Consider the following 25,691-nt stretch of genomic DNA (forward strand, 5'->3'; position numbering starts at 1 on the left):
AATAACTAGAATAAATCCGACAGTGTGCCAAAAGGTAGGAACCCACTAATATATTCCCTAAGTGATCATATAGTTAATAGAAATTAAAGTCTATAGCCTCATAAAACTTGTCTTCATATTACTCTCAGTGGCATAAATTACTGGGGTTGAGATTTCAAAGACAACTGTAGTGCTTTAGCTGGAAAAATATACCAGATGATAGCCAGGAAAATGCATTATATAAATCCTATCCCTAGGGAAGTGTAATTTGGCCTGGACCAAAATATATTGATTATAGATTCTTGCTCAACCAATAAATGATAGTCTAGGAGGTTTCTGTACAACATAGGGTCAGTGATGCTAAGTGAGCTCTAGATAAAATTCCTGGTGAAAGAGTTTTGTCACAGCAGGTGTTGCCAGCTTTAGGGGAGCTTAGCACATGGTACGAGCTCAACTACTTGCTGATTGAATAAGTGAATGAATGAATGAATGAATGAATGAGGTAAGAAACGTAGAAGACCTACAACACTGGTGATAGAGGTTTTGAACACTGCCTGTTGTCCTGTCCTTACCTTCCTTCCTGGCCATGTGTTCATTATAGGAGAAAGAGACCTGGATTCTAATCTCTCAGCTCTATCCTAAACCCCCATATGTGTGACCATCAGCAAGTAATTTCACTGCTCTAGGCTTGGTTTTATCATCTGTAAAGTGAAAGTCTCAGGCCAAATGATCTCTAAGGTAGGTTTGAATTGTTTATATGAATATAGCTGTCTTTAGAGAAGTAATACAAGTATACAGAAACAGATACTCAAGTGTGGTGGAGACACATGAGTTAAAAATTTTCTGTGTGCCCTACTCCCAGGTCTCTCTCCTCAAACAAAGCCCCTTTAGACTAATTCTGTCTTCCTGCCTTAAATACTTTGCTTATGCCTCTAGTTCTTAATGTATCTACTCCAAGCAGTATCATTTATCTTTGTACTCTTCAAGACAAAAAATTTAGTTTACTACTTTCTCCTATATTTAATTATACATATGGATATTTTAGTGATTTCTATTCATTTCCTTTAATAGACTTAGAGGACTATTTCTTTTTTTAAGCACAATTTCTTAATCCATCAATTTTTAGTAATATCTTGACTTCCCACTAAGTGAATTAATGTTCCCTCACTTCTCTCCCTTTAATTTCCTAGCTTCTATCAGTTCAATCATTACTTTTATTCCCACCAAAATCATTATTTTTATATTGCACAAAATTAAAATAGTTAAATTCTCTTTTCTGACTATGGCTGTCTATAATGCTTTTTCTGTAGGTTAATTTTGAAAATTGAAAGCCAATAAAGTATAATTGTGTGAATAGCATTTACTGCAAAACAAGGTAGCATGCTTAGATGTGCAGAGGGAGTGCATAGTCTATATCCCCAAACCTGGGCCACTTCAAGAGGAACCCTGCAGGCATCACAGCAACACTGATTCTCCCATAATACTCTGTGTGTTGCTTGAAATCACTTTACATTTTAGCTTGTTTCATATTATGAAGGGCTTTCATTTCAAAATATCCTCAAACTTGAAATTTAGCGTGGTAGCTCTGAAACTTGGCTGTACGTTGGAATCACCAAGGGAGCTGTTAAGAAACCCTGATATTTAGAGGATCCCACATCCACCGTTTCTGATTTAATTGGGCTGTGGTGTGGGCTGAGCATCTGGGAGTTTTAATTTTTGGCAGGTTATTCCCAGGAGTAGCCCAAGTTGAGGACCCTAACCATTAATGTCAGTCATGTCTAGTAGAGTCAAAGGTAATGAAATATACTGAGCCCTTTGGAAGCAAGAGCAAAAAATAAAACCTGATACTGGCCGAAGGCTTCTAGAACATTTTATTTCTTTGTTGGTTGCAGTTGTCTCCTTTGTAACATATCACTACTAAGATTGTTTAATGAGATGCACTTCTCTGCACTCAGCTTCTGTGATATTTGAATGTCGTTATTTGAATGGTTTTGTTTTCAAGTCTATTCTTTTCTTAGGTAGATACTCTGGGGCATGGGGAGCTGGAGCCGTTGGAAGGAAATTGCGTGAAATTTTGTCAGATCCTTGATATTCACACCTATGTTTTAGTAACTGATGTTTTTTCATTGAGTCTAAGAATTTAACAGGTACTGTGTTTCCAGTAGTTCAAATCTGATTCTGTCTAATGTCCAAGGTCAGTTGTTCTCTTTCAGCACTCCAACCAAGGCATGTAGGAGAGCTAGAGGCAGGCTGGTTGGCCTCAGGTTCTAGTAGGAATAGCAGGCTGTGAAGAGAGACTGAGTGGAAGCAGCACCAGAAGAGCCGGAGTGAACATACTGTCCTTTGGCTGCCTGGCAGTTAGCCTAAAAAGCAAGCATGAGAGAGGACATGGGGTTAGAGCAAATGCAACCCTGTGCTTGACTCTCTCTGTCTCTCCTTTGAAACCAGCTCCACCTGCATTTGGATTTTTTTTTCTCCCTACAGTGATTTTGCTAAATATTGATGCTGATAGCTTTCCTTTCCTTTTATGATACATTATCTCCTTTTTTATCCCAGCTTTCTGAGCATTTCTCAGGCAGGCTGAGGTTTGTGTCAGTTACTGAGAAATTCTCTTTTTAGTACCAACAGTATTGCAACAACAGTACTAAAAGTTGAGAAACTTCTCATTGATATAGTGATAAGGGAATGGACATTTCAATCTGAAGAGTGGAGAAGCTTGCAATGGCTGTTCAAGTCGTTTTCTAGGAAATGGTCCAGATATTATGCCAAAGGACCAGGCAAGGTATAGCCAGAGGTACAACACAGCAAATTAAAGAAATTATTCCAGGGGCGTCTGAGGGGCTCAGTTGGTTGAGCCTCTGACTCTTGATTTCAGCTCAAGTCATGACCTCATGGTTGGTGAGTTCGTGCTCCAAGTTGGGCTCTGTGCTGACACTGTGAAGCCTGCTTGGGATTTTCCCCTCTCCCTGCCTCTCTCCCTCTGCCTCTCCCCCACTCACACTCACACTCTCAAAAAAAAATATTTCAAAAAAATTTTTCCATTTTCCACCTATATTTGTCCACAAGAATATATAAGTTTTTGGAGTTGTAATTACACTATCATTTGATTCCTTGTATAAATTCCAATTAAAGATGAGTCCAGAATTACAAAACCTGCAATAATAATATTTGAACGCCCCTCGATGGTATCATGTCTTCAAGTCACTGTTGCTATAGTCTTGCTCTCTCTGGGACTTATTTCTACATCTACAGTGATTTTCAAAGTATGTTGCATGGACCTAAGCACTTCTTTAGGAATGAAAATTCTTTGGCTTGACCCCAGTTTTTCTCAATCAGAAACTTCAGTGGCTGGGGCCCAGAAGTCTGTATTTTCACACACCCTCCAGGTGATTCGGATGCATACTCAAGCTTGAGAACCACCATCCTGAATGATGAACTCAACTTCCCTTGTTTTGTGTGGATGGCCCTTCCAGCCCTTTCTTTCACAATCCCTCCATCATACTAGCTACATCTCCCCACCTCCTCAGCCACACATCAGCACAGCCAGACCCAGCTCTCCATCCTAACAAAGTCAAGAACTACCTCTAAAATCTCAAACCTCTTTTATGCCTGTGGGATGTTTTCTAAGCTTCTCTGGGGCCTTCCTTTCTTTAATGTCTCATCACCAAACTTCTGGCTATGCTTGATTCCTTGCCCAGCCTACTCTGTGATCAGCAAGCCACATTAGGGCTATTGCTCAAGTTCAGCACTGTCCTAGCTCCCTATTAAACTTTTACTCTGCTATCCTGCCATTTCCCACTGAGATTGATCTGGATCTTCCTGCATGATTAAGCTATTAGGAAACTTCAGGATCTAAGTTAACACACCACAAATTTACTCTCATTTCAGCCATACCGTGCCTGATGCTTGGCCATTATGTCTGGTCAGTCTCCTCCCAGGCTACTCCAACAACTATTCCAAGGTTCCCCAATGTTAATTAAGACTGAAATCTCCATTCCCTTATCACCCTCAACAGATGGCCTCAACTGGAATCAACTGCTACATCCCTTCACCTCTACAGACCTGATTCCAAACCCATTTTTTTTTTCTTCTTTGCTGCCTCTTCCCTCCTTTCCAAAACCAACTCTGCCACCTGCATTTAATATTTAGTTTCGTGCAATCTTGTTTCTTCTAACTCCTTGTCCTCTCAATTATCCCCACTGACCTTGTCTTTAATCTCTCCTCTGGCTCCTTTTGCTTTACACTTAAACATGCCAGGCTCTCCCCTATTTGGCTGAACCCTAAGCTCCCTGAAGGTGGTATCTGCATCTCCTTTATTCACCCCAGCCCTTGGCTCATACTAGGTATTCAAAAAGGAATTGTTACTGATTGAATAAAATCCTTTTAGTCCTTATTTCTCCTGGTATCCTTTCTGGGCCTTTTCCCACCAACCTTCCTTCCTGAAACCTTTCCTCTTCTCTGTCTATTGAAATCGTTGAGCTGAGGGTCACTGTATATGCTCCTAAATGCCAATGTCCGCTTTCCCTCAGCCTTTATTCTGAATCTCCCTGTAGCGTGTGACTACTGATCCCCTTGAAACTTGTCTCCATTTGTTCCCAGGATCCTTGGTTCATATTATTGCTGCTTGTCATGATGGCTTTCTTCTTCATCTCCCCAAAATGAAAGGTGCCTGGGGTCAGTCCTTGGCCCTCTTATGTTCCCTCGCCAGTGTCTCTGTGGAGATTGTCCTTCAGTCTGCTGTCATCAACTAAGCTCCCAGTGTGGATAATTCACAACTCTTTCTAGCCCTCTCCTTCCTACTGAGCTCTAATGCCACCTTTTCAAATATCTAGCAGACACTCTCTGGAGATACCATCATGGCCTGAAGAAAAAGCAATGCTTCCCCAGGTAAGAAAGCTCCAGGTATCCACTTGATCAAGTAGCTAAGAAGCAGTAGCATCTTACCAGGGCCCGCTTCATGAAAGCCTCCTGGGTCGCCTTCTTGTTTGCAGCTTTGCCGCCCCAGGCAGCCAGTGCACTAGCCTGCAGGGCCCGTCCGTAGGAGAAACTTAGTTTCCAGGGTTTTGGTAGAGGGCAAAGGTTGATAGCATTGAGGTTGAGAGTAGCATCCTCTTCGCTCATGCCACCAGACAAAAAGCAGATACCTGGAAGGAAAGAAGCCATTCCTCTCTACTATTCCCAGTTTATGTGCCTGGCTTGAGAAAGCGAGCGATGAGCCTAAAAGAAATGTGATGCCTCAATCTTTTCTCTTTGCATGAACTGGGTTGGAAAAATTAGTTAGCTTTTGCTGAGGTTAACTGGGCTAAAAAGAGAAGGCTTTAATAAATAAGGAGGGTGATTAAATATTGAGGAAATAAATGGATTTTGTGCATTTGGACAGACTCAGGATATGTGGTATCATGGAGTATGAGGGAAAGTGCTGGCTGCCTCTGAGATACAGAGGTCTGTTTCCTGGAAAAAAGAAGACTTTTAGACAAACACAAGAGGTTGTGGAACTCCTTCACAGGATGAGAGCTAAGATCTCAAGTCAGAGGAGAAGGAAAGCCTTACCAGGAACAGCTGCAGGAACAGTACGGTGCAGAGCTGTGACAGTGGCCATAGCCACTTGCTCTGGCATATACTTCTTGGTACAGGCTTGTCCAGCGGTCACCATGTTGGGCTTCAGCAAGGTGCCTTCCAGGTAAACATGATGGTCATTCAGGGCCTTATAGACAGCAGCAAGGACCTGAAGGACAAGAGGTCCAAACAGGTGAAACCCAGAGCCAGCCTGACAGTCACCTGACCTTGGCACTTTTATGTCGCAGGGATGCGAGCCAAAGGTAATCTTGTATGAGGCTTGGCCAAAGCTTCCCAACCGGCTTCATCTCAGTCCACCTACTTTTGCAAGTGGAGAAACTGAAATCAGGTTACACTGCAAGTATGAATGAAGTACCTTCTAATTACATTTTTCTCACGTGATGCTCGTCTTATTTTTACCTATTTATTTATTTTTTAATATACAGGTTTTTAAATTTTTATTTATTTAAATTCAAATTAGTTAACATACAGTCTAGTATTGACTTCAAGGGTAGAACCCAGTGATTCATCACTTACATACAACACCTGGTACTCATCCCAACAACTGCCCTCCTTAATGCCCATCACCCATTTAGCCCATCCCCACCCACGTCCCCTCCAGCAACCCTCAGTTTGTTCTCTGTATTTAAAAGTCTCTTATGGTTTGCCTTCCTCTCTGTTTTTAATCTTATTTTTCCCTCCCTTCCCTATGTTCATCTGTTTTGTTTCTTAAATTTCACATTTACTCATCTTATTTTTAAATTTCTTTGTTTACATATAATGTAACTGATCCAAAAAGATAACAGGATTTACCAAAGGTCCCACAGCTGGAGACGTGGATTGTGAAATGCAAGTCTTAGTACAGAAAATCCTGTGCTTTTTCCATATGGAGAATACCATTGTGCCAAAAAAAAAAAAAAAAGGTTTGATAAGTACCTCCTTACCTTCTCAATGCTACGTAATGATTCCAACTGAAGAACATTTCATATATCGCAGCTGATATATGTTAAGTACCAAGATTTTTCACCTGGAATTGGGACTTTTATGTTCAAGACTTACCTTCTCAGTAACATACTGGCAGTGTTCCATGTCATGGTCTCCATCAGGAAGTACCTCTGGTTCAACAATGGGTACCAGCCCATTCTAAAAAGGGAAAAGGAAGAGGTAAAGAGCAGCTCTGCTCACTGTGATCCTTTCCTTAAGAAGATGTTTTACAGCTGCCTGGGGCACCTGGCTCAGTCGATTAAGCGTCTGGGCTCTTGCTTTCAGCTCAGGTCATGATCTCACAGTGTCATGAGTTCAAGCCCTGAGTCAAGCTCTGTGCTGGCAGCGAGGAGCCTGCTTGGGATTCTCTGTGTCCCTCTTTCTCTGTCCCTTCCCCACTCACACTGTCTCTCTCTCTCTCTGAAAATAAGTAAATAAACTTAAAAAAAGATGTTTGACAGTTGCAATTGGTATAAAATGGGGCCCTTATAGAGAAATACCATTCACTGACTTAAAGGCAGTGAAAAGAAATGTAATGGGATTTCTAAAGAGCATTTGTAGCTTGGCCAAAAAAGCACAGTGAGGTTAAAAAAAAAAAAAGTTCTCCTGGGAGTGAATAAAAAAAATAAAAACCCATAGTTTCTATAGATACAGATCATGCTAGAGATTATTCTAGCTACCTCATAACCTAGTTGTCACCCATTTAGTGCAGTCAAGATCACTAAGAAAGATCCCCCTTGTGTGGGTTAATTAAGGAATTAAGCACTGTTTATAGTTCTGAGAACGTTGGTAACTCCAACATAATACCCACACAAGCAAATCAGACGTTAACTGGGATCCCAGGACACTTCAACGTATGTTGGAAACTAGTGTCAGGTCACCATCCTCCAAGATACTATTTGGATTGGGGCTAAATCAGAGCTGTCACTCTTGAGCTAGGGATCTCAGAGGATCATGTTTTAGATGTGATGGAGCATAGGCAAGCAAGTGCCCTGGCCCTAGGGGCTGGATCACTCGCAAGACTCAGCTTATAGAGCTTTGGCAGAGGGCAGCTATTGATGGCATCAGCCTTTGGGTTCATAGCTAACTCATGGAAGCAAATCTTACCCTACCATACCTAGCTATAACAAAAGTGATACAAAATGCCACCAGGATAAGGGGTGAGATAAGGTTCATGTACTTATAGTAAAATTGGAAAGAGAAGCTCTGAAGAAGGCTCTTTCCTACTGTTGTTTTAGCTCAAGGGGAAGGCTGAGCACCTGCTGACAGATGCTGGCGTAGCGGGCCAGGGCATTGGCATTTTCCTGGATGGCAAGGTTGGATGGACACTGGTTGTCAATCCTGAGCACAGCACGCCATTTCCCAAAGTCAGCACCATCTTTCTTGTACTGGGCACAGCGCTCAGAAAGGCCATCGAGCCCTGCAAGTCACAAAAGAGAAAAAGGCTTCCTTGCACCCTTATCCCTGATCCATGGGGCACTGATGAAGTGAGGAAGTTCTTCTTTGCCTTACCTTTCAGTTGGTAGAGCTTAAGGACTGAAAACATCCAGGCAAATAAATATCAATCCCGATACTGAGCCCAAAGATCTGGGGCTTTATACTTTGTAAGAAGAGAGGGAACTAATATTTGTTTAGTATTTACTATGTTCCAGGCATGATTCTAGGAATTTTGCATACTTCATCTAGTTACCATAAGAATTCTAATAGTTAATATTATAGTAGTTTTACAGATGTGATAACCCAGGCTACAAGAGGTTAAGTGACTTTACCAAGTTTGCATAGCTAACAAGTGACAGAACAGGAATTCAAATTCCGCTTAGCTAACCCAAAGCTGTGGTTCATACTTATCTACTTGGGCAGTGAAGTACCTTGCAAAATTGTCTAATTGGGAAGTGATAGAACCAGGAGTCAAACCCTGTTGAGTCTGATTCCAAAACTTGGGACCTTTCCTCTCTTCTGCTGCTGGATTTTTCTCTAAAACTTATACTCTCAGGTACAGAGTATCTTCTCTGCACAAAGCACTGTGGTAAGCACTTTATGTACCTTATCTAATTTAATTCCCACAACTATTCTGCAAAGCAGACACTGTCATCCCATTTTAACTGGCTCAGAACATTTACATGACTAGCTAGAGGTCACACAGTTATTACATAGAGGAGCTGGGATTGAAAAGCAGATGTGTGTGGCTCTAAAACCAGTGTGATATTCATATTTTGTTTTCCCTTGCTTCCCTCTTTGCTTGCCATCATTTCTAACATATATTGGCATGATTCATATCAGTGGGTGATATCCTTACCTTGAATGGTGGTTTCTTTGTTGGTTCCTGCAAGGGGAGCACCTCCCTGGTCTAACTGTGAACATAATTAACAAGCAATTAGCAGATGTCATGGGCCCCAGGAAAACACAAGCAGAGCCCCTGGTACTAATAGTTGTCATTTTTCATAAGCCAAGGAGTTGAATTCCAAAGGTGTGTTAGTAACAGGATGGAGGGAGGGGCAGAGACACACAATTCAGTCCACAGCAGAAGGGAAGTTACCTGGAAGGAACAATGTCTGAGTGTCAACACTAAGAAGATGGAAAGTATGGAAAACACCGGGAGCTTGGTAAATAAGAAGTAATCTGACAGTACCTGGGATATAGAGGTGCCATATAGGAGTAGCTCCCTTAAATTATGTGTCTAAGAGAAATTTCATGAGCACCTGCACATACCAGGCACTACATTATCCCAGGAAATCAAAAGAATAAAGACACAGCCCCTACTCTCGGCATACCAGAATCTGAGGTCATGAGCCAGAGAGGTAGACAGCCTGGGTTTGAACTGGCTCCAGTTTTGCCTTGCTGTGGGCAAGTTAGCGCTATGCCTTATAATTCCATTTTCTTGCCTCATCTCTAAAATTAGGATAATAACTAAACTGACCTCCAGAGGTTATAAGGAAGATTAAAGGAGCACTTGGAGTTATAAGCACTCAACTGATACTAGTTTTCAATCCTGAGCTCATGTGGTTTGAGATAACAGAGTTATAACTGAATGAATGGTAAATGCTTCAATAATAATAGTGATCCTGAAATAAATAATAATTATGTGACAGGAGCTGTTTTATAAACTCCTCATTCTTATAAGAGCCTTATGAGGTACGCCCTACCATTCCCATTTTAGAAATGGAGAAACTGAGACACCAGGAGATAAAGTACCTTATAGAAAACTTGGCTGGAAGAAGAAGGCACTGGCAGAAAAGTCTAGAAGAGGATCTGGTCCTCAGGGGGAGGATGATGCTGGAAAGGAGTACGAATGACAGTTGGATGATGAGGGTGTCCAGAGTGTTGGCCCAGTGACTGTGCTGAGAGTTGGGCTGGGATGAAGCAGAAGGGAGGTGGAAATGGAAGTATTTACCTTGATTCCCACCACAATCCCCTTTTCCTTGAGGATGTTTCTGAACAGCTTCCCCTGACTGTCCTTCTGGTAGAGGGTCTCATGGAAAAGGATCACGCCCCCGATGCTCTGGTTGATGGAGTTGTCTACGGTAAAGAGGATTTCCCGGAACTGCCGGCGGTTTTCCTCAGTGTTCTCCACCTTGATCCTCTGCAGGCGGTTTCCCATGGTGCCTATAAGGTGGGTGGGCCAAATGCAGCTGGAGGGGCAAGCCAGGGCTTTACTGCTGGCCTCCTCCACTCTAGCTCAGCGACCCTCAGCAGGATGGCAAGACTCTGTTTTATTCAGATCTTCAAAACTGTCTCCCTTTTGGCTCCCTCAAGAAAGACCTGGGCTGCTGTCAGGATGCTGGTTAGGAAGTGCATGGAATGGACATGTCAGGGTCCAGGTGGGTGGAAGCCACCATTGGGTTCAAGTGGGTTTGTAAGGCCCTCAGACCTCTCTAGCCACTCCCACCGCCCACCCCCAGGTCCAGCCCTCAATCTGACTAGACTATACAGTAGAAGGAGGAATGGGGCGGGCTCTTGACTCCTCTAGCTTCTATCATTTTATGGTGGGCCATAGAAGCCAGCTGCAACCCTCCCTTGTGCCATCCTGGGCTTCTCTTAGCCACAAGCCCTTCCTTGTTCCAGATATGGACACTTCCCTGCCTTCCCTGACCTTCCTTAGCTGACTTTACACTGACTTCTCAGCAGCAGAGGTCTGTGTATCTGACCTCATTCTTATTACTGAGTTCCTGGACTTGCTATAGTCTATATTCAAAAGATCCCTGGCAGGGCACCTGAGTGGCTCAGTCAGTTAAGCATCCAACTTCGGCTCAGGTCATGACCTCGTGGTTCAAGATTTTGAGCCCCACACTGGGCTCTGTGCTGACAGCTCAGAGCCTGGAGCCTGCTTCAGATTCTGTGTCCCCCTCTCTCTCCACCCCTCCCCTGCTCCTACTCTGTCTCTCTGACTCTCTCTCTCAAAAATAAATAAAACATTAAAAAAAAAACAACCCAAATGATTGCTGGCAAGGGGGCCTTAAAATGGAGGGCTTGAGCCTCTTCCTTTGTTTTTCAGAAATCTACCCACTGGAACTACAGGACTCAAAATGTCTATGTTTACTGGGTCTTCTGCTCCCACTGCTGTGTACCTTTACTCCTCCGAGAGGAAAGAATATGATTGTTGATTGCCTTTGCTAAGTTGTAGAAATAAGAATACACTTGTATGCTGTTACTTGCACTCACCTACGGACTCATCTGCAGCCAGGATCCCCTTCCCATTGGCAACAATGCGCTGGGCGATTTCTGAGAGCTCCTTCTTCTGTTCTGAGGTGAGGGCTGGAAATCGGTGGGCCATGGTGACAGGTCTGGAAAAGAGTGTGGGAGTGTCCTGAACAGAACTGCAGGTGGATCAGACAGGTTCATGACCAAGACAGCCAAGGTATGCTACTAAGCCCTGTGGGCCCCTCTATTTCTGAACTATGTCCATAATGGATAAACAAATGAGGTCTGGGTTTTTCCCCCTCTAGCTTAAGTAGTTGCAATTAGCCATAATGGAGGAAGGTGGGATGCCAAATTTCATGGTCATCCTAAATAGAATGTCTTCCAGGAGACCTTTGGGTTCACTGATTCTGAGACTGAACCAGCTAACTAGTGACCCACTCAAATCTGACAAATAGATGGCACTGCGGTCATTGACTATCCCTCCATGGATCTCTGGTGCTTTTGGGTGCTCTGGATGACTTGAAGCCAGGACAGTGAGGCTTTCAGCCTCGATGGCCATCTCCCATTTTATTCTGTTAGCCTGGATTATTCTTTGGGTAGCAAGCTTGAGAGGAGGAACTGCCATTTGGCCTTGCAGTTAACCTCCCTTCGGCTTTGGGACATAGAGTATGGTGTGCAAGGCTCTTTTTTCTTATATTCAACCACCTATGACACCATTTGGGATATAAGGGGAGGATTTTCCCTAAGTGGCTCTGGACTGGAGGCTCCCATGGACTCTAGGATCACTCTGTATGCCAAAGTCATACAGTGATCCCTGCTCCAATCCCTCTCAGCTTCACTGCTCTAGCAAAGAGAGACTCTGGTTTGAAGATCCCCTATGCAAGCACCCTCCTCGGCAGTGGCCCTCTGAAAAGAATCTTGCCTCTGTTCGGCTGCCACCTTGGGCTAGTCAAAAATGCAAGCTCCCAGCACTCTCATCTGGATGTTAGAAAGATTAATTTTTCAGGTGTTGGACTATCAAAGAAAAAAAAATGGTGGTAAGGATTATCTTGAATGGTGTCCTATTCAATCCTATGACCTCCTCCTTTCCCTGGTCTTCTCCCTCTCAAACACTCATCCATAGGGTAGATGCCCCATGCCTGCTTTCTACTTCCTGCAAGCACAGGGACATCTCAGTTCTCATTTAATCCACTCAGCAATGGGGTAACCAAGGCAGCTATTATCTTCATTAGTTAACCAGCAAGTTAATACCCAGAGAAGTTAACAGACTTGCCCATGGTGTCAGCTAGGATGAGGCAGAGCTCCCCACCCAGTGCTGCCCCGCATGGCAAATCAATTTCTTCACATTTTCTGCATCCCTTCAAGGCAGGGTTGATATAAGAAGTGGATGGCTACTGAACTAATTCACAAGAGGGTGTCATTGATGCCACTCTCACTTCAACAGGGGTTCTCGCATTAACCCCAAGGAGTGGAACCACAGCACTGTCACTGGGGACAGACAGGATAGACTAATGGGCAATGATCTCTAGAGAAGATGATCTTCCGAGACCCCTCCCATCCCAGCCACCTGAAGATAGGGTTTCCCCTCATTTATATATTAGTTCCTAAAATTGTATTCGGGGATTACTAACTTTAAATCTGGCCACTAGTTCTTTATGTGGATAAAAGCCAACCTGAAATTGGTGACCTTCAGACCAAAGTGCAAATTTTCTCTCTCAGTTCAGGTAATTGCATAAAGGAATTAACAAATAAGAAATACAGATGTTTCCCTGATGAAACAAAAGGAAAACATCACCCAATAATAGCAAATGACCATTTATTGCCAAGTACTCTGCTAATTGCTTTACATGCATTATATAATTTATTCCTCATTATACCCTCAGAAGGCAGCTGGGCTTCTCCCCTCCCCACACACACATTATATAATAGATAAGGAAAGAATATAAGAAAGTTTAATTATTTGTCCAAGGACATGTAACTAATAAGGCACAAAGTTAGGATAAGGGGCAGTACTCCCCTCTTTCAAGGAAAGAGTGAGCCTGGTGAAAGGAATCAGCCTTTGGGTGACTCTAATGTCCCCAATAACACCCCCAGAGTACTTGTTGATGACACCCCCAGAGGACCCAAAATCCTTGGGCTGTGGTTCATCAGCCTTACACTATAGAGCTTGTTGATTTATAAACATCTCATATATTCACACAGGGTTTTGATCCTAGATCAGACAGACCTGGGTTCAGACACTGGCTCTGCTTCCTCCTCACTGGGACCTTGAACAAGTCAGTAACTTCTCTGAGTCTTAGTTTACTATGGAATAAATGGTGCTAATATCTGCTCTGGTTGTCTCGTTGCCAGGTCTAATGTAACTTGTGAGCACGCGTACTCATTGTAGTTGCTCCGAATATGTTTGTCGAATTAATTGCATGATAAATTGGAAGATGTTTTATAATGCATTATGAAAATGTTGGATATTACTATATATCTCTTTATAAATGTTAAAAAAATAATTACCCAAGATCCCATGTTTCTATATACTACCAAGTTATTTTTTTAGTCTGAGTGTGCTGATTCAACCAGAAAAAAAAACAGAGAAAAGGTCAAATTGAACCAATACTTCTTATGGGAAGTTAAACTTCTACAGAGAGATTAAAGGTCTGTATCACATCAGCACAAATGTTGCCCCTCTGTTAATCATAAAACAGGGTCACAGACCAATGTTCATCCCTGGAGACAGGAAGATAGCCAGGAGTGGGTGACCGTGGAGAGTGATTTCTGTGCTCCCCAGCCTCTGTTCACTGAGGTCTCAAGCCAATTTGTTTTTAAAGTGTGATGGGAAGTTGTTCACATTGTATTATTACAATGGGGGGGGAGGCGGGAAGCAAGTTTCAAGGAAGTATGTAATATTTAGTATCATTCTTTTTTAGTTATAAAAAAAATGGTTTGGGGCGCCTGGGTGGCTCAGTCGGTTAAACATCCGACTCTCAGTTTTGTGTCAGGTCGTGATCTTGCAATTTCGTGAGTTCAAGCTCTGCATCAGGCTCTGCACTGACGGCATGGAGCTTGGGATTCTCTTTCTCTCTCTGCCTCTCCCCTGTCCATGCCGTCTCTGTGTCTCTAAAAATAAATAAATAAACCTAAAAAAAAGTTTTTTACTAGTATAACACATACTGTTTGTGCATCTATGTAAGCAGAGAGTAACCACCCTGGAGTTACTTGTGGGGACTGAAATGGGATGGAGTGACCCTCACATTTTACTTTATAAATTTTTTGTAATGTTTGCTTTCTCAATGAATAGGTTTATATATTACATTATTTATTATACGTAATATATTAACAGGTGATACATATACAAATCTGGGAGAAGTTTGTATGGAAATATGAGAATAGAAGGTAATCACAGAAAAACAGAAGTGCAAGTGACCTCAGAGATGTCAACCCTGCCAACTTTAAAGATGGGGAATCTGAACCTCAGAAAGAATGTGTCTGATGCCCCTCCTAAATTGTGATGCCCTGGGATTATAAACCACATCCTACTGGCTTCTGACTTGGAATCCTTTCTCCAATCCTTTTTTAGAAAAATAGCAGATGAAACCTACAGTTCTTTCTGCCTTCCTTGAAGAGGTTCTGTGAAAAGATAATGATTTGTAAAAACGAATATTTAACTCCTAGGGAAATATAAGGGAGTAAAGAGTCCATTTGCTTCTCCATGTGCAAGGCAGATGGGCTTTCAAGAAGACGTGAGGAGCTAATACATTGAAAGCCTATGACCTCCAGGCACTGCGAGCAAGATTTTACATATAGATGTGTGGAGATGCCCACAGCTTCATTACCCATCCACCCACCCCCATGTCACAGTGACAAGCACAGTGAGATGCCCTATGACAGCTTGATCCCTGATGCTTTGAACACACATGAGGTAGCTCAGAAAGAGAGCCGAGTGTTGCTCTTTCTTCTAAACTGGCACCTAGGTCAAAGGCACTTCTTGGTCTCCATCCAGCACCTCAGGCTTTGGCGTAGGTCTGGGGTGGTCCCCAGATGTGCCTTGGCTTAATGGCAGCAGAGCCCAAGTCCCTACTGGATCCCAATTGGCTAACGGAGCCCTAGGTAACTAGAAAGAAGTTTATTTTAAAAGGCAGAATCTCCTGGGGTGCCTGGGTGGCTCAGCCCCACTCTGGATTTTGGCTCAGGTCACGATCTCACAGTTCATGGGATCAAGCCCCCTGTCGGGCTCTACGCTCGCTCGACAGGGCAGAGCCTGATTGGGATCCTCTCCCTCCCTCTCTCTCTCTGCCCCTCCCTTGTGCATAAAGGCAGCATATCCTCATAACACATCTATTTTTCAGACAGTAGAACAAATATCCTAAAGTACGTCAGCAGCTTCTGAGTTATTCCAAACAACTTAAACTGTAGGATCTTCAAAGTGGGAAATGTTACAGAAAGCATCAAACAAGTGGAAATTTGACAATTCATAAACAAATGATGTTGGTGCTCTGTGACAATTCCCAGCCTGTTCCATTTTCTCATTTGAGCGGTGGGTGAAGGCAAGGGTAACAAGCAACATACACCAGGAGCTCATTTAAGTGACAAAGGAGCTTCGGGGCCAGCACTAGCAGGAATAGGAAGAGAATGAAGAAAATGACATCAGGCAATAGATATGTAAACAAATCATTGAATTAAGCAGTTGTCATGGGGAGAATAGAAATGAGCAGGAACCTCAAAACATGCTTGGCACCTAACCAAATAAGAGCATTCAAGCTGTTTCTCCTAGGCCAAAGACAGAAGAGCTTTCATGCAGGTCACACTGGGAGCTGACATCCATCCTGAGCATTTTGCCTCCAAAGAGTCAGCAAAGGTGTGGATGAGCATTCACGCTTAGGGAGGAAAATCATTTCAGTACAACATCACATTTTCAGCCACCATCAAGTTTCTCCTGAAAACAAAAGCAAACAGACTTTCTCCTCTACCTGTGTAGTGCCATTGTTAACCCCTTACTCCCAGGTGCTGTCCAGGCAGACAAAGGAAGTTCTTTTACTTACAGTTTGTGGGGGAGAGTCCTCTTAGGTATCAGAAGCCGTGGACGAGGCAGCAGCCGCCAAATAGGACGAACCTTTGGGAACACACAGTTTTTATAGAGGTCTTGTCAAAGTTTGTTTGTTGTGGGTTTTTTTTTAACTTTCACCCTCCCCTACCCACCTTGGCCTGATAGGGAGGTGTTTATCCGATACCTGGTTGGCTCATAACCAGCCAATCCTGATCACGCTCACACACTCACTGGACTCACAGAATGTTAAAGCTACAGTGGATATCTGGAGACCATGTAGTTCTTAACCTAGACATCATTTTTCAAGTGAGGAAACTGAAGCCCAGAGGATTAGGGGATTCCCTTAAGTCACAGAGCTAGTAAATTACAGAGCTCTAGAGCCACCCAGAGAAACTGGGAAGAATGTCACCCTTGCTATAGCACTTACTAAACACATGACTTTGGCCAAGGCTTTATGTCGGTTTGTTTCTTTTCATTTCTGCAGGCCTTAATATCCTCCTCTGTAAAATGGGATCTCAACTTCACGATAGCATTAAATGAGTTTGCAAAGTCCTTGCACACATTAGGCATGAAAGATCCTTCCTATTCCCCAAGAACCAAGCTGGGCCCCATGATGTTTTTAATACCAGAACACACTGTATTTACCCCATTCCCATTCTCTCTTACACTTTACAAGTTTGTCTTTAACTTTGCTAAAAACTAGAATAAAACACAGAGTGATTGGTATAAGCCATCAGTTTTCCTAGATATACACTGTGTGGGTGTGGGTGCATTCTACAGGGTTTTGTTTTTTTTTTTTTTTTTTCCTGATCACCAAACCAAAACCTAATTCAAGAGAAGGCAAATAAAAATAGTGTCTGCTTCCTCAGGCAAATAATGAATGTGGCAAATAAGAGTTATGTGGAAATCTAAAAATAATGGAGTGGCCACGATCATAGGAAAGTATAAAATTTTCAGGAACCTATTCCTTTGGAATAACTCATAAAATGGGAGGAAAAAGACCCTAAAAACCAAGTGCCCAGTGGTATAGAGTGTAACACTCTAATGAATGAACCGTCAATGAAATGAAAGAAAAAGAAGCAAAGAACAAAGCTGTCTTTAACATCAGAGTCTAGGCTCAGACAGCTTCTAAAAATGGGGGAGTGTTAGACATTGAATGTGATTGTGAAAGGAAATTGAAATGTTTGAAACACAAAATTGAAGCTCATTTGCCTAGGGAAGGTTTGGCCAAGCAAGGCCTGTCCTAAGGATCGCAGGGGGCTAGGCCAAGTACAGACCATTGGCATTCTTTTTTTTTTTTTTTTAAACATTTATTTATCTTTGAGAGACAGAGACAGAACATGAGCAGGGGAGGAATGGAGAGAAAGGGAGACACAGAATCGGAAGCAGGCTCCAGGCTCTGAGCTGTCAGCACAGAGCCCGACGTGGGGCTCAAACTCACGAATCGTGAGATCGTGACCTGAGCTGAAATCCAGTCGGACGCTTAACCGACTGAGCCACCCAGGCACCCCTGGTGTTCCTGACTCCACTTGCCACCCGAAGGCACGCTTTCTGGTTTCCCCGTGTCTGCCTGGTGCTCCTTCAAGCCCTGGTGCTTGATTCATCAGACCACGATGATCTGCTCTGGGGACATATGAGTTTCATCAGATTTGCTTTGTGTCAAAGGAGACTGGAGGAAGAGAAGGTGGACAGTGACGAAAGAGTACAGAGTAGGATTAGTGACGGCCATTGGCGGTCAGGGCTGGAGTGTCAGAAGTGTGACTAAATCGTGCCACCCATTGAGAGACGCACAGTAGAAATAATTTTACTTACGCTACCAGCACTAGTTCTTCTTGCTATAACACTGGCAGCAATAACAATACTAATAGCTATGTTTAGAGGTGTTATGATGCATCTGGTTCTCCCTATACACGATTTGCAATCTCAGCACCCCTCTGTGGAAGGGTTTATTACTCCTGTTTTCTGGATAAGGAAACTCTGGTTCAGAGAAAGCGAGGGACTTGCCCAGAGTCACAGGACAGGTACACGGGGACGCTGCCTCCTCCAAGCCAGTGGTCTAAAGCAGAGCTGCTTACCTTTTGGCGACCACAGACTGCATAGATTAGTCCTTCCCCTCCCGGCCTCCCAGCAGTTTATAACCTTGGACATTAACCTGCATTCATCATGGAAGAATGCCTTGCGTAGGCAGACCTGGGTGGCCCTGCACTTGCTGGGCATCGTTTCACGTGGACAGCAGCCTGGCCAGGCGTGTCAGAGGATCACTACCATGCTCACCCCTAGTGGTGCCACCAGCATTTGGCTGCCTCCACGGTTTGATGTGCAACTGAAACTCAAAGTTCAGGAAAGCAAGGCTTACTGGAACATAGAGAAACAGCAACTCCTGAGCAACACAGACTGCTAGTAGGGTTTTGGTTCTTTTTGTAAGTCTCTTAACTTAGTAAAATGTTCAAAACTGAGGTGCCACAATATGCAGAAAGAACATGGGACTTGGGCACTATGAAACACTGGGGAATCCTTCAATCTCTTTGATGCTCAGTTTTGCCATTTGTAAAATGGGCTAGCGATGCCTCCATCTGAAACGGATTATGAAGCAGGAATGAAATGACATATGATGAGGCGTTTAGCACACAGTAAATTTTTATTAAATGGCTTGATCTGAATATATAACTCTGGTTTAGAAGTCCCCAGTTGCAGACTCTTCTAACAGAAGAGTACCTCCAACAACTGCCATGTTTATTCTCCACTCCCCGCCCTACTCTAGATACTTTGGATTTGAATATGATATCTACGTAAGTCAACTGACAGGCCATGAGTTCAATGTTTTCATGAGCACTATGAGGTCTGAGTCCACAAACTTACACATGCAAGTTAATCTATATATCATAGTTACACTCAATATAGGGTTAGTAGTATTATAAGGGCGCCTGGGTGGCTCAGTCAGTTAAGCGACCGACTTTGGCTCAGATCATGATCTCATGGTTCATGAGTTCAAGCCTCGCATCAGGCTCTGTGCTGATAGCTCAGAGCCTGGAGCCTGCTTTGGATTCTTTGTCTCCCTCTCTCTTTGTCCCTCCCCTACTTCCACTCTCTCTCTCTCTCTCAAAAATAAATCATAAACATTATAGGATTAGTAATATTACAGAGGAAGAACTTTCCTAAAAAGGGGCCACATCTACACAATGGAAGGAAGATCCACGATTGGGTCAATATGGCCTTTTAAAATATCGTTTCTAATCTGTGGTACAGACATTTCCTTACTATCTTGCAATCTGCTTTAGTGGTTGAGATGGTCTCAGGGCCCTGAAAGCAGTGGTCCTTATTTTGGTCACAGAGATAGAGCTAGTGTTATTTCAACACAGCTCACGGCATTTTTACTGAGGTTGTACGTATAAGGCATTTTGTTAGCTACAGAGGCATTTTGCAGAGAGTACACTTTTGTAGAGAACACAAGATGATTAAGACTGGCCTGTTGTCAAGAAACCTCTAAGAAGTGGGAAGAGAGAGTTGAGGTCAGGATCAAATAAAATCAAACCAAATAAGAGAATGCATTTGAAAGTACAAGAGATTGTGGTGGTGGTCGTGGTGGCTGTGATTGCAGTGTTCAGTGAAGACTCCATGAAGAGACATGAAAGAAAAGTCTAGATATTCTGGATTGCTACATGGCCAGGTTAGCCTCCATACCATCTGATTCAGCACGTCAGACTACAAGATCTATGTGCAGAAAGACAGTGATAATTTAAGATTATCTAAATTCAAGGGGCGCCTGGGTGGCTCAGTCAGTTAAACGTCTGACTTCAGCTCAGGTCATGATCTCGTGGTTCATGAGTTCAAACCCTGTGTTGGGCTCTGTGCTGACAGCTCAGAGCCTGGAACCTGCTTTGGATTCTGCGTCTCCCTCTCTCTCTGCCCCTCCCCTGCTCACGCTCTGTCTCTCTCTCTCTCAAAAATAAATAAACATTTAAAAAATTAAAAAAAAAAAAGATGATCTAAATTCTAGGTCTTAGAAATACCACCCCCTTGAGACTAGAGACAACTAAAGCCTGAATGTGATAAAGAATGAGGTTTGCCTTGTCTGAGGAAACTCATATGTGCAGTTAGGACGCTGCAGAGGTAGAAGCAGTTAGAAAGAATGGGGCTGCAGAATTTCAGAATTAAGTGTCCAGTAGTTCTCTGACAGGAAAGAGTTACACTGTGGTCAGCAGTGACCACAAGCCCCCGTTGTCCCATATTCCCTCCTGGAGAGTTGTTTACTGCCTTGTCAGTGTTTTCTCTCTGCCTTTTGCTCAATCATATCAAAGTCCAATTTTTCCCTCACTATCTAATCAGGACTGTGGGTGATCACCGTGTATTTTTTTCCCCACTGTTCCTTATCTCTTTGGTGAAACTGTTTGGTGTTTAGGTGAGAAGGTATTGTGTGCTAGTACAAAGAGCCACAGATAAGGAGCCACAAGATCTGGGTGGTGGTCTAGTTCTGCCCCTGGCTAGCCATGGGACTGAAGGAAACCACGTTTTCTCAGCCTCCCGTCCCTGATGGGCAAAGTGGGCCTAGCAATACCACTCCTGTGTAATTTTTCCATGTTGTTGCACGGAGTGAACAATATCATCTAAGTGAGCGCTTTGAAAACTATAAAGCCCCACCTAATTACAAGGTGACTAAACCATGTTCTTCATGGAAGCAAACATCACCAATGCTCCTGGCATGCGTGTGCACACTCACACATGTATGAGAATCAGAAAAGAAGGTTCTAGTCCTAGTTCTGCTCTGAACATCTGGAAGATATTGCCCAAGGGAGGGCATTACCATTTGTTGACCACCTACTCCTTACAGGGCCTTTTCTGGGCACTTTGCATAGAGTACGTCATTCAGTCCCCACTGCATCAGCCAGGTAGGCATTGTTTTGGAAAGGAAGGAGTTGATCCTGTTTCTGGCCCAAGGGCACACCATTAGTAAGTAGCAGGGCAAGGACTTTTAAATACAGATCTCTAAAGCCATCCTAGGACCTTCTATGGGCCTATGCATCATCCATGCAGTGAAGGAGGGATCCCTTCTAGCTGTGATATTCTATGGTCTTTCCCCCTGAAATTGTGTGATTTTGACATACATGGTTATCCTAAAACAAAGAAAATGGTTTTAAACAATAATATAAGAAGCTTAAATTAGACCATAAAATGCTTTCTTTTGGGAAGTATTGTTAAAATGGATTATTTATTGATTAGAAATCTTCAAAATGCTGATGTGTATGAAAGAAACCGGGTAGTTCTAAGTCCCTGTCTCCTATTCCCCTACCCCTTGGTTTGCTTTATCCCATAGGAATGAAGAGTGCCAGGCTGACCAGATCCTGGAAAGTTGGATAAAAGGTCCAGACTCTGAGCGGCAGCCAGCCAGCCAGTATATGCAAATGGTGGACCAGCCACTTGCTTAGTGACCACATCGGTGCCACCTACTCGCCCACAAAATGAAGAACAGGGTCACTCAGCCTCCTAGGTAATTAATCCAGTTACCTGAAAATTCAACCCTGTGCCTTTCTGAAGGCCCAGACATAAATTTTTTTGGTAAGTCAATATTTTTTTTTTTTTTTGTCATTAAGAATTTGGACTTTGAAGTCAGACAGAACTTACCCTTAAATTCTGGCTCAGAGCTTCCTAGTCGTGTTACTTTGGGCAATTCCTCTAAGTTTTTTGAGCCTCAGTTTCCCTAGCAGCAAAAGGATAATAATAAAATGTGACCTATGACATTGTTGGAGGATTGGATTGAATAATGAGCAAAAAGGGTTATGCATGATGCCTGACAAAAATTAATTACTGGATAAATAACAGTTGCTATCATTCTCCTCTTCATTATCCCCTTCTCCCACATTGTCCAAACTCCCCTCTCCCTTCTCTGTCACCAAAGAAGAGTCATTCCAAAACTTTTTCTCCCATAGCACCCAACCTCATCATCTCCTGTGTCCTTCACCCTGAATCCTCCCACCTCACTCCTACCCTCAAAAATCTTTCTTCACTTAATATACAGAAAAATTAAGGTGGCTCCTGAGTTCATCTCAAAAGTTGCATACCCACACCCAAGAAGAGGAACATACCCCCCCAGAAGGTCGTGGGGAGCTGTAGAAGAGGAACATTTTTTTCACCCATCATAGTACCCAAAGTTCAAAGGTATGACTTGTCCCTTAAAAGAGATGAAGAGAGGCAGAAGCAGTTTGAGGAGATTAAAGAAAATGGCATGGTGAGTGGGTGGCCCAATTGGTTAAGCATCTAACTCTTGATTTTGGCTCAGGTCATGATCTCACTGGTGGTGAGATCAAGCCCCAAGTCAGGCTCCTGCTTAAGATTCTCTCTTTACTTCAGTCCCACCCCTGCTCGCAAGTGCCTGCTCTCTCACTCTCTCTCAAAAAACAAACAGACAAATGTAGTTTCATTTTAAAAAGTGAAGAAAAGAGGGGTGCCTGGGTGGCTCAGTCAGTTGAGTGTCTGACTTTGGCTCAGATCATGATCTCACAGTTTGTGAATTCAAGCCCTGCGTCGGGCTCTGGGTTGACAGCTCAGAGCCTGGAGCCTGCTTCAGATTCTGTGTTTCCCTTTCTCTCTGCTCCTCCCCAGCTTGCACTCTCTCTCTCTCTCAAGAATAATTAAACATTAAAAAAAAATTTTAATGAAGAAAAGAAAAGAAAATGGCAATGTGATTTGTGGAAAGTGTAAAGGCACATGAAGGAAAAGAGATGAATAAAGAGATAGCCATGCTTTAAAGACTTATGAGACAGAAAACCATTAAAATCCTAGAGGAGACCACAGTCAAGTAACCTCTTTAACATCAACCATAGCAACTTCTTAGGAGATACATCTCCTCAGGCAAGGGAAACATAAGCAAAAATAAACTATTGGGACATCATCAAAATAAAGACTTCTGCACAGTGAAGGAAACAATTAACAAAACTAAAAGGCAGCCTACAGAATGGGAGAAGATATTTGCAAATGACATATCTGATAAAGGGCTAGTATCCAAAATATATAAAGAACTCATAAAACTCAATACCCAAAAAACAAATAATACAGTTTAAAAATGGGCAGAAGACATGAATAGACCTCTTTCTAAAGAAGACATCCAGAGATAGCCAACAGACCCATGAAAAAATGCTCATCACTCATCATCAAGGAAATGCAAATCAAAACTACAAAGAATGGCTAAAAACTAACAACAACAACAACAACAACAACAACAACAACAACAACACAAAAACCACAACAGGTGTTGGCAAGGATGCGAAGAAAGGGGAACCCTCTTACACTGTTGGTGGAAAAGCAAACTGGTGCAGCCACTATGGTAAATAGTATGAAGTTCCTCAAAAAGTTAAACATAGAACTTTGTGATCCAGCAATTGCACTACCAGGTATTTACCCAAAGGACACAAAAATACTAATTTAAAGGGATACACACACCCCAATGTTTATAGAAGCATAATCAACAACAGCTAAATTATGGAAAGAGCCCAAATATCCATCAACTGGTAAAGAGGCGGTGTACACACACACACACACACACACACACACACACTGGAATATTACTTGGCAATCAAAAAAGAATGAAATCTTGCCATTTGCAATGACATGGATGGAACTAGAGAGTATTATGCTAAGCAAAGTAAGTCAGAGAAAAACAAATACCACATGATTTCATTCATATGTAGAATTTGGAATTTAAGAAAAAAAACAAACAAAGAAAAAAGAGACAAGCAAACAAACTCTTAACTGTAGAGAACAAACTGATGGTTACCAGAGGGGAGGTAGATGGGAGAATTGGTTAAATAGGTGATGGGGATTAAGGAGTGCCCTTGTGGTGAGCACCGGGTATTCTATGGAAGTGTCAAATCACTAAATTCTACACCTGAAACTAATATTACACTGTATGTTAACTAACTGAAATTTAAATAAAAACTTGAGGGGAAAAAAAAAAAAGAGAGAGGTGGCCACGCAGCCACAAGTCCAGAATCAGAAAAGCAGGTTGAGTGGCAGAAAGGGCCACCATGCTAGGCAGGCAGATAGGCTGACTTCATCAGCACCCCTGTGCCACACAATTCTAGAAGCATGGCTGTATGCCTGTCCCCAGCAGCACAACTGACTTCTAGGCGCTAGACCCCACTGCACAGCCAGATGGAGGTGTAAATAAGAGGCTGGAACAAGTTATCTCTGAGGCAGAGGGCCCAGGGAAGTCCTCATCCAATTACTGGCACCCTCACAGCCAAGGCTACATGCAGACTGATCCTGACCAGGCAGCAGATGCCCTGGCTCCCCTGAGGGAGAAGAGGAGAGAATAAACACTCTTTTAACCCATTTCCTGGCCAGGCTTGCCCTGTCCTGCCATTCATTTTGGTGGCTCTCCTTTGGGCCATTTGTCCAGTGAGAGCAAAGACCTTTGATCCTAGGGGGGTAATGTAAAAGCTGTCACTTTAAAAAGTGTGAAGAAGGGGATACTTGGGTGACTCAGTCCGTTGAGCATCTGACTTTGGCTCAGGTCATGATCTCACAGTTGTTGGGCTCGAGCCCCATATTGGGCTTTGTACTGACAGCATGGAGCCTGCTTGGGATTCTCTGTCACCTCCCTCCCCCACTCATGCTCGCTTTCTCTCTCTCAAAAAATAAATAAACATTAAATATATTTTTATGTGGGAAGAGGGGCACCTGGGTGGCTCAGTTGGTTAAGTAGTTAAGCATTTAACTCTTGATTTTGGCTCAGGTCATGATTTCATGGTTCATGAGATGTAACCCGTGTCAGGCTCTGAGCTGACAGTGCAGAGCCTGCTTGGGATTCTCTCCCTCCCTCTCTCTCTGCTCCTCCCTCGCTCATTCTCTCTCTCTCTCTCTCTCTCTCTCTCTCTCTCTCTCTCTCTCTTTTAAAATAAGCATTAAAAAAATAAATAAATAAAAAGTAGGAAGAGAAAAGGCAGCCTTGGGGGATACCTGGGTGGCTCAGTCAGTTAAGAGTCTGACTCTTGATTTTGGCTCAGGTCATGATCTCGCTCACGGTCATGAGATTGCGCCCAGCATTAGACTCTAGGCCGGGCATGAAGCCTGCTTGAGATTCTCTCTCTCCCCCTCTCTCTCTCTGCTCCTCCCCTACTTGTGTGCAAATGCTCTCTGTGTCTCTCAAAAAAATAAATAAATAAAGGCAATCATTTATTACAAATAACTACATTCTGGAATGTCACGGTCAGAGAAACAGTTACCTCTTGCTAGAGCTCTTGCTCACACTGTATGCAGGCAAATCTGCCAATCTTTTTTCCAGTGCTCCCTCCTGTCCTCCAACCTCCAGAAGCACTGACTCTGGGATCGTTTCCGTCATGCCTTCTCCCCCATGCATCTTGGACCTATGAGGTTAGCCGCCAACAGTGCCCTCTGCAAAAGTCAAAGTCCCATTTGGGTCTAGTAGGGTGAGAAGGCAAGATCACAAATAGCTGTAGTTAACTCTCATCTCTGCTTGACTTTCTTTGCCTTTTTAGATCCA

The 25,691-nt window shown here is 43.1% G+C and overlaps 1 protein-coding gene and 1 long non-coding RNA gene across 2 annotated transcripts; one reads left to right on the forward strand and one right to left on the reverse strand.

The window, feature by feature from the left end:
- Window positions 1-1,833: 1,833 nt before the first annotated feature.
- ALDOB (aldolase, fructose-bisphosphate B) lies at window positions 1,834-16,769 on the reverse strand. The gene is made up of 9 exons (XM_042912319.1): window positions 16,191-16,769; window positions 11,179-11,300; window positions 9,911-10,122; window positions 8,816-8,870; window positions 7,779-7,939; window positions 6,595-6,678; window positions 5,530-5,704; window positions 4,924-5,123; window positions 1,834-2,342 (listed from the first exon to the last, which is right to left on the reverse strand). The coding sequence occupies exons 2-9, from the start codon at window positions 11,288-11,290 to the stop codon at window positions 2,247-2,249; spliced, it is 1,095 nt and encodes a 364-aa protein (XP_042768253.1). The 5' UTR covers window positions 11,291-11,300; window positions 16,191-16,769; the 3' UTR covers window positions 1,834-2,246.
- Window positions 10,066-21,910, forward strand: LOC122204719. Its single transcript, XR_006195758.1, has 3 exons — window positions 10,066-10,129; window positions 11,012-11,264; window positions 21,507-21,910. It is a non-coding gene; the product is annotated as an uncharacterized LOC122204719 (long non-coding RNA).
- The last annotated feature ends 3,781 nt before the right edge of the window (window positions 21,911-25,691 follow it).

The sequence above is a fragment of the Panthera leo genome, chromosome D4 (assembly GCF_018350215.1).
Source record: "Panthera leo isolate Ple1 chromosome D4, P.leo_Ple1_pat1.1, whole genome shotgun sequence".
Classification (NCBI taxonomy): Eukaryota; Metazoa; Chordata; class Mammalia; order Carnivora; family Felidae; genus Panthera; species Panthera leo.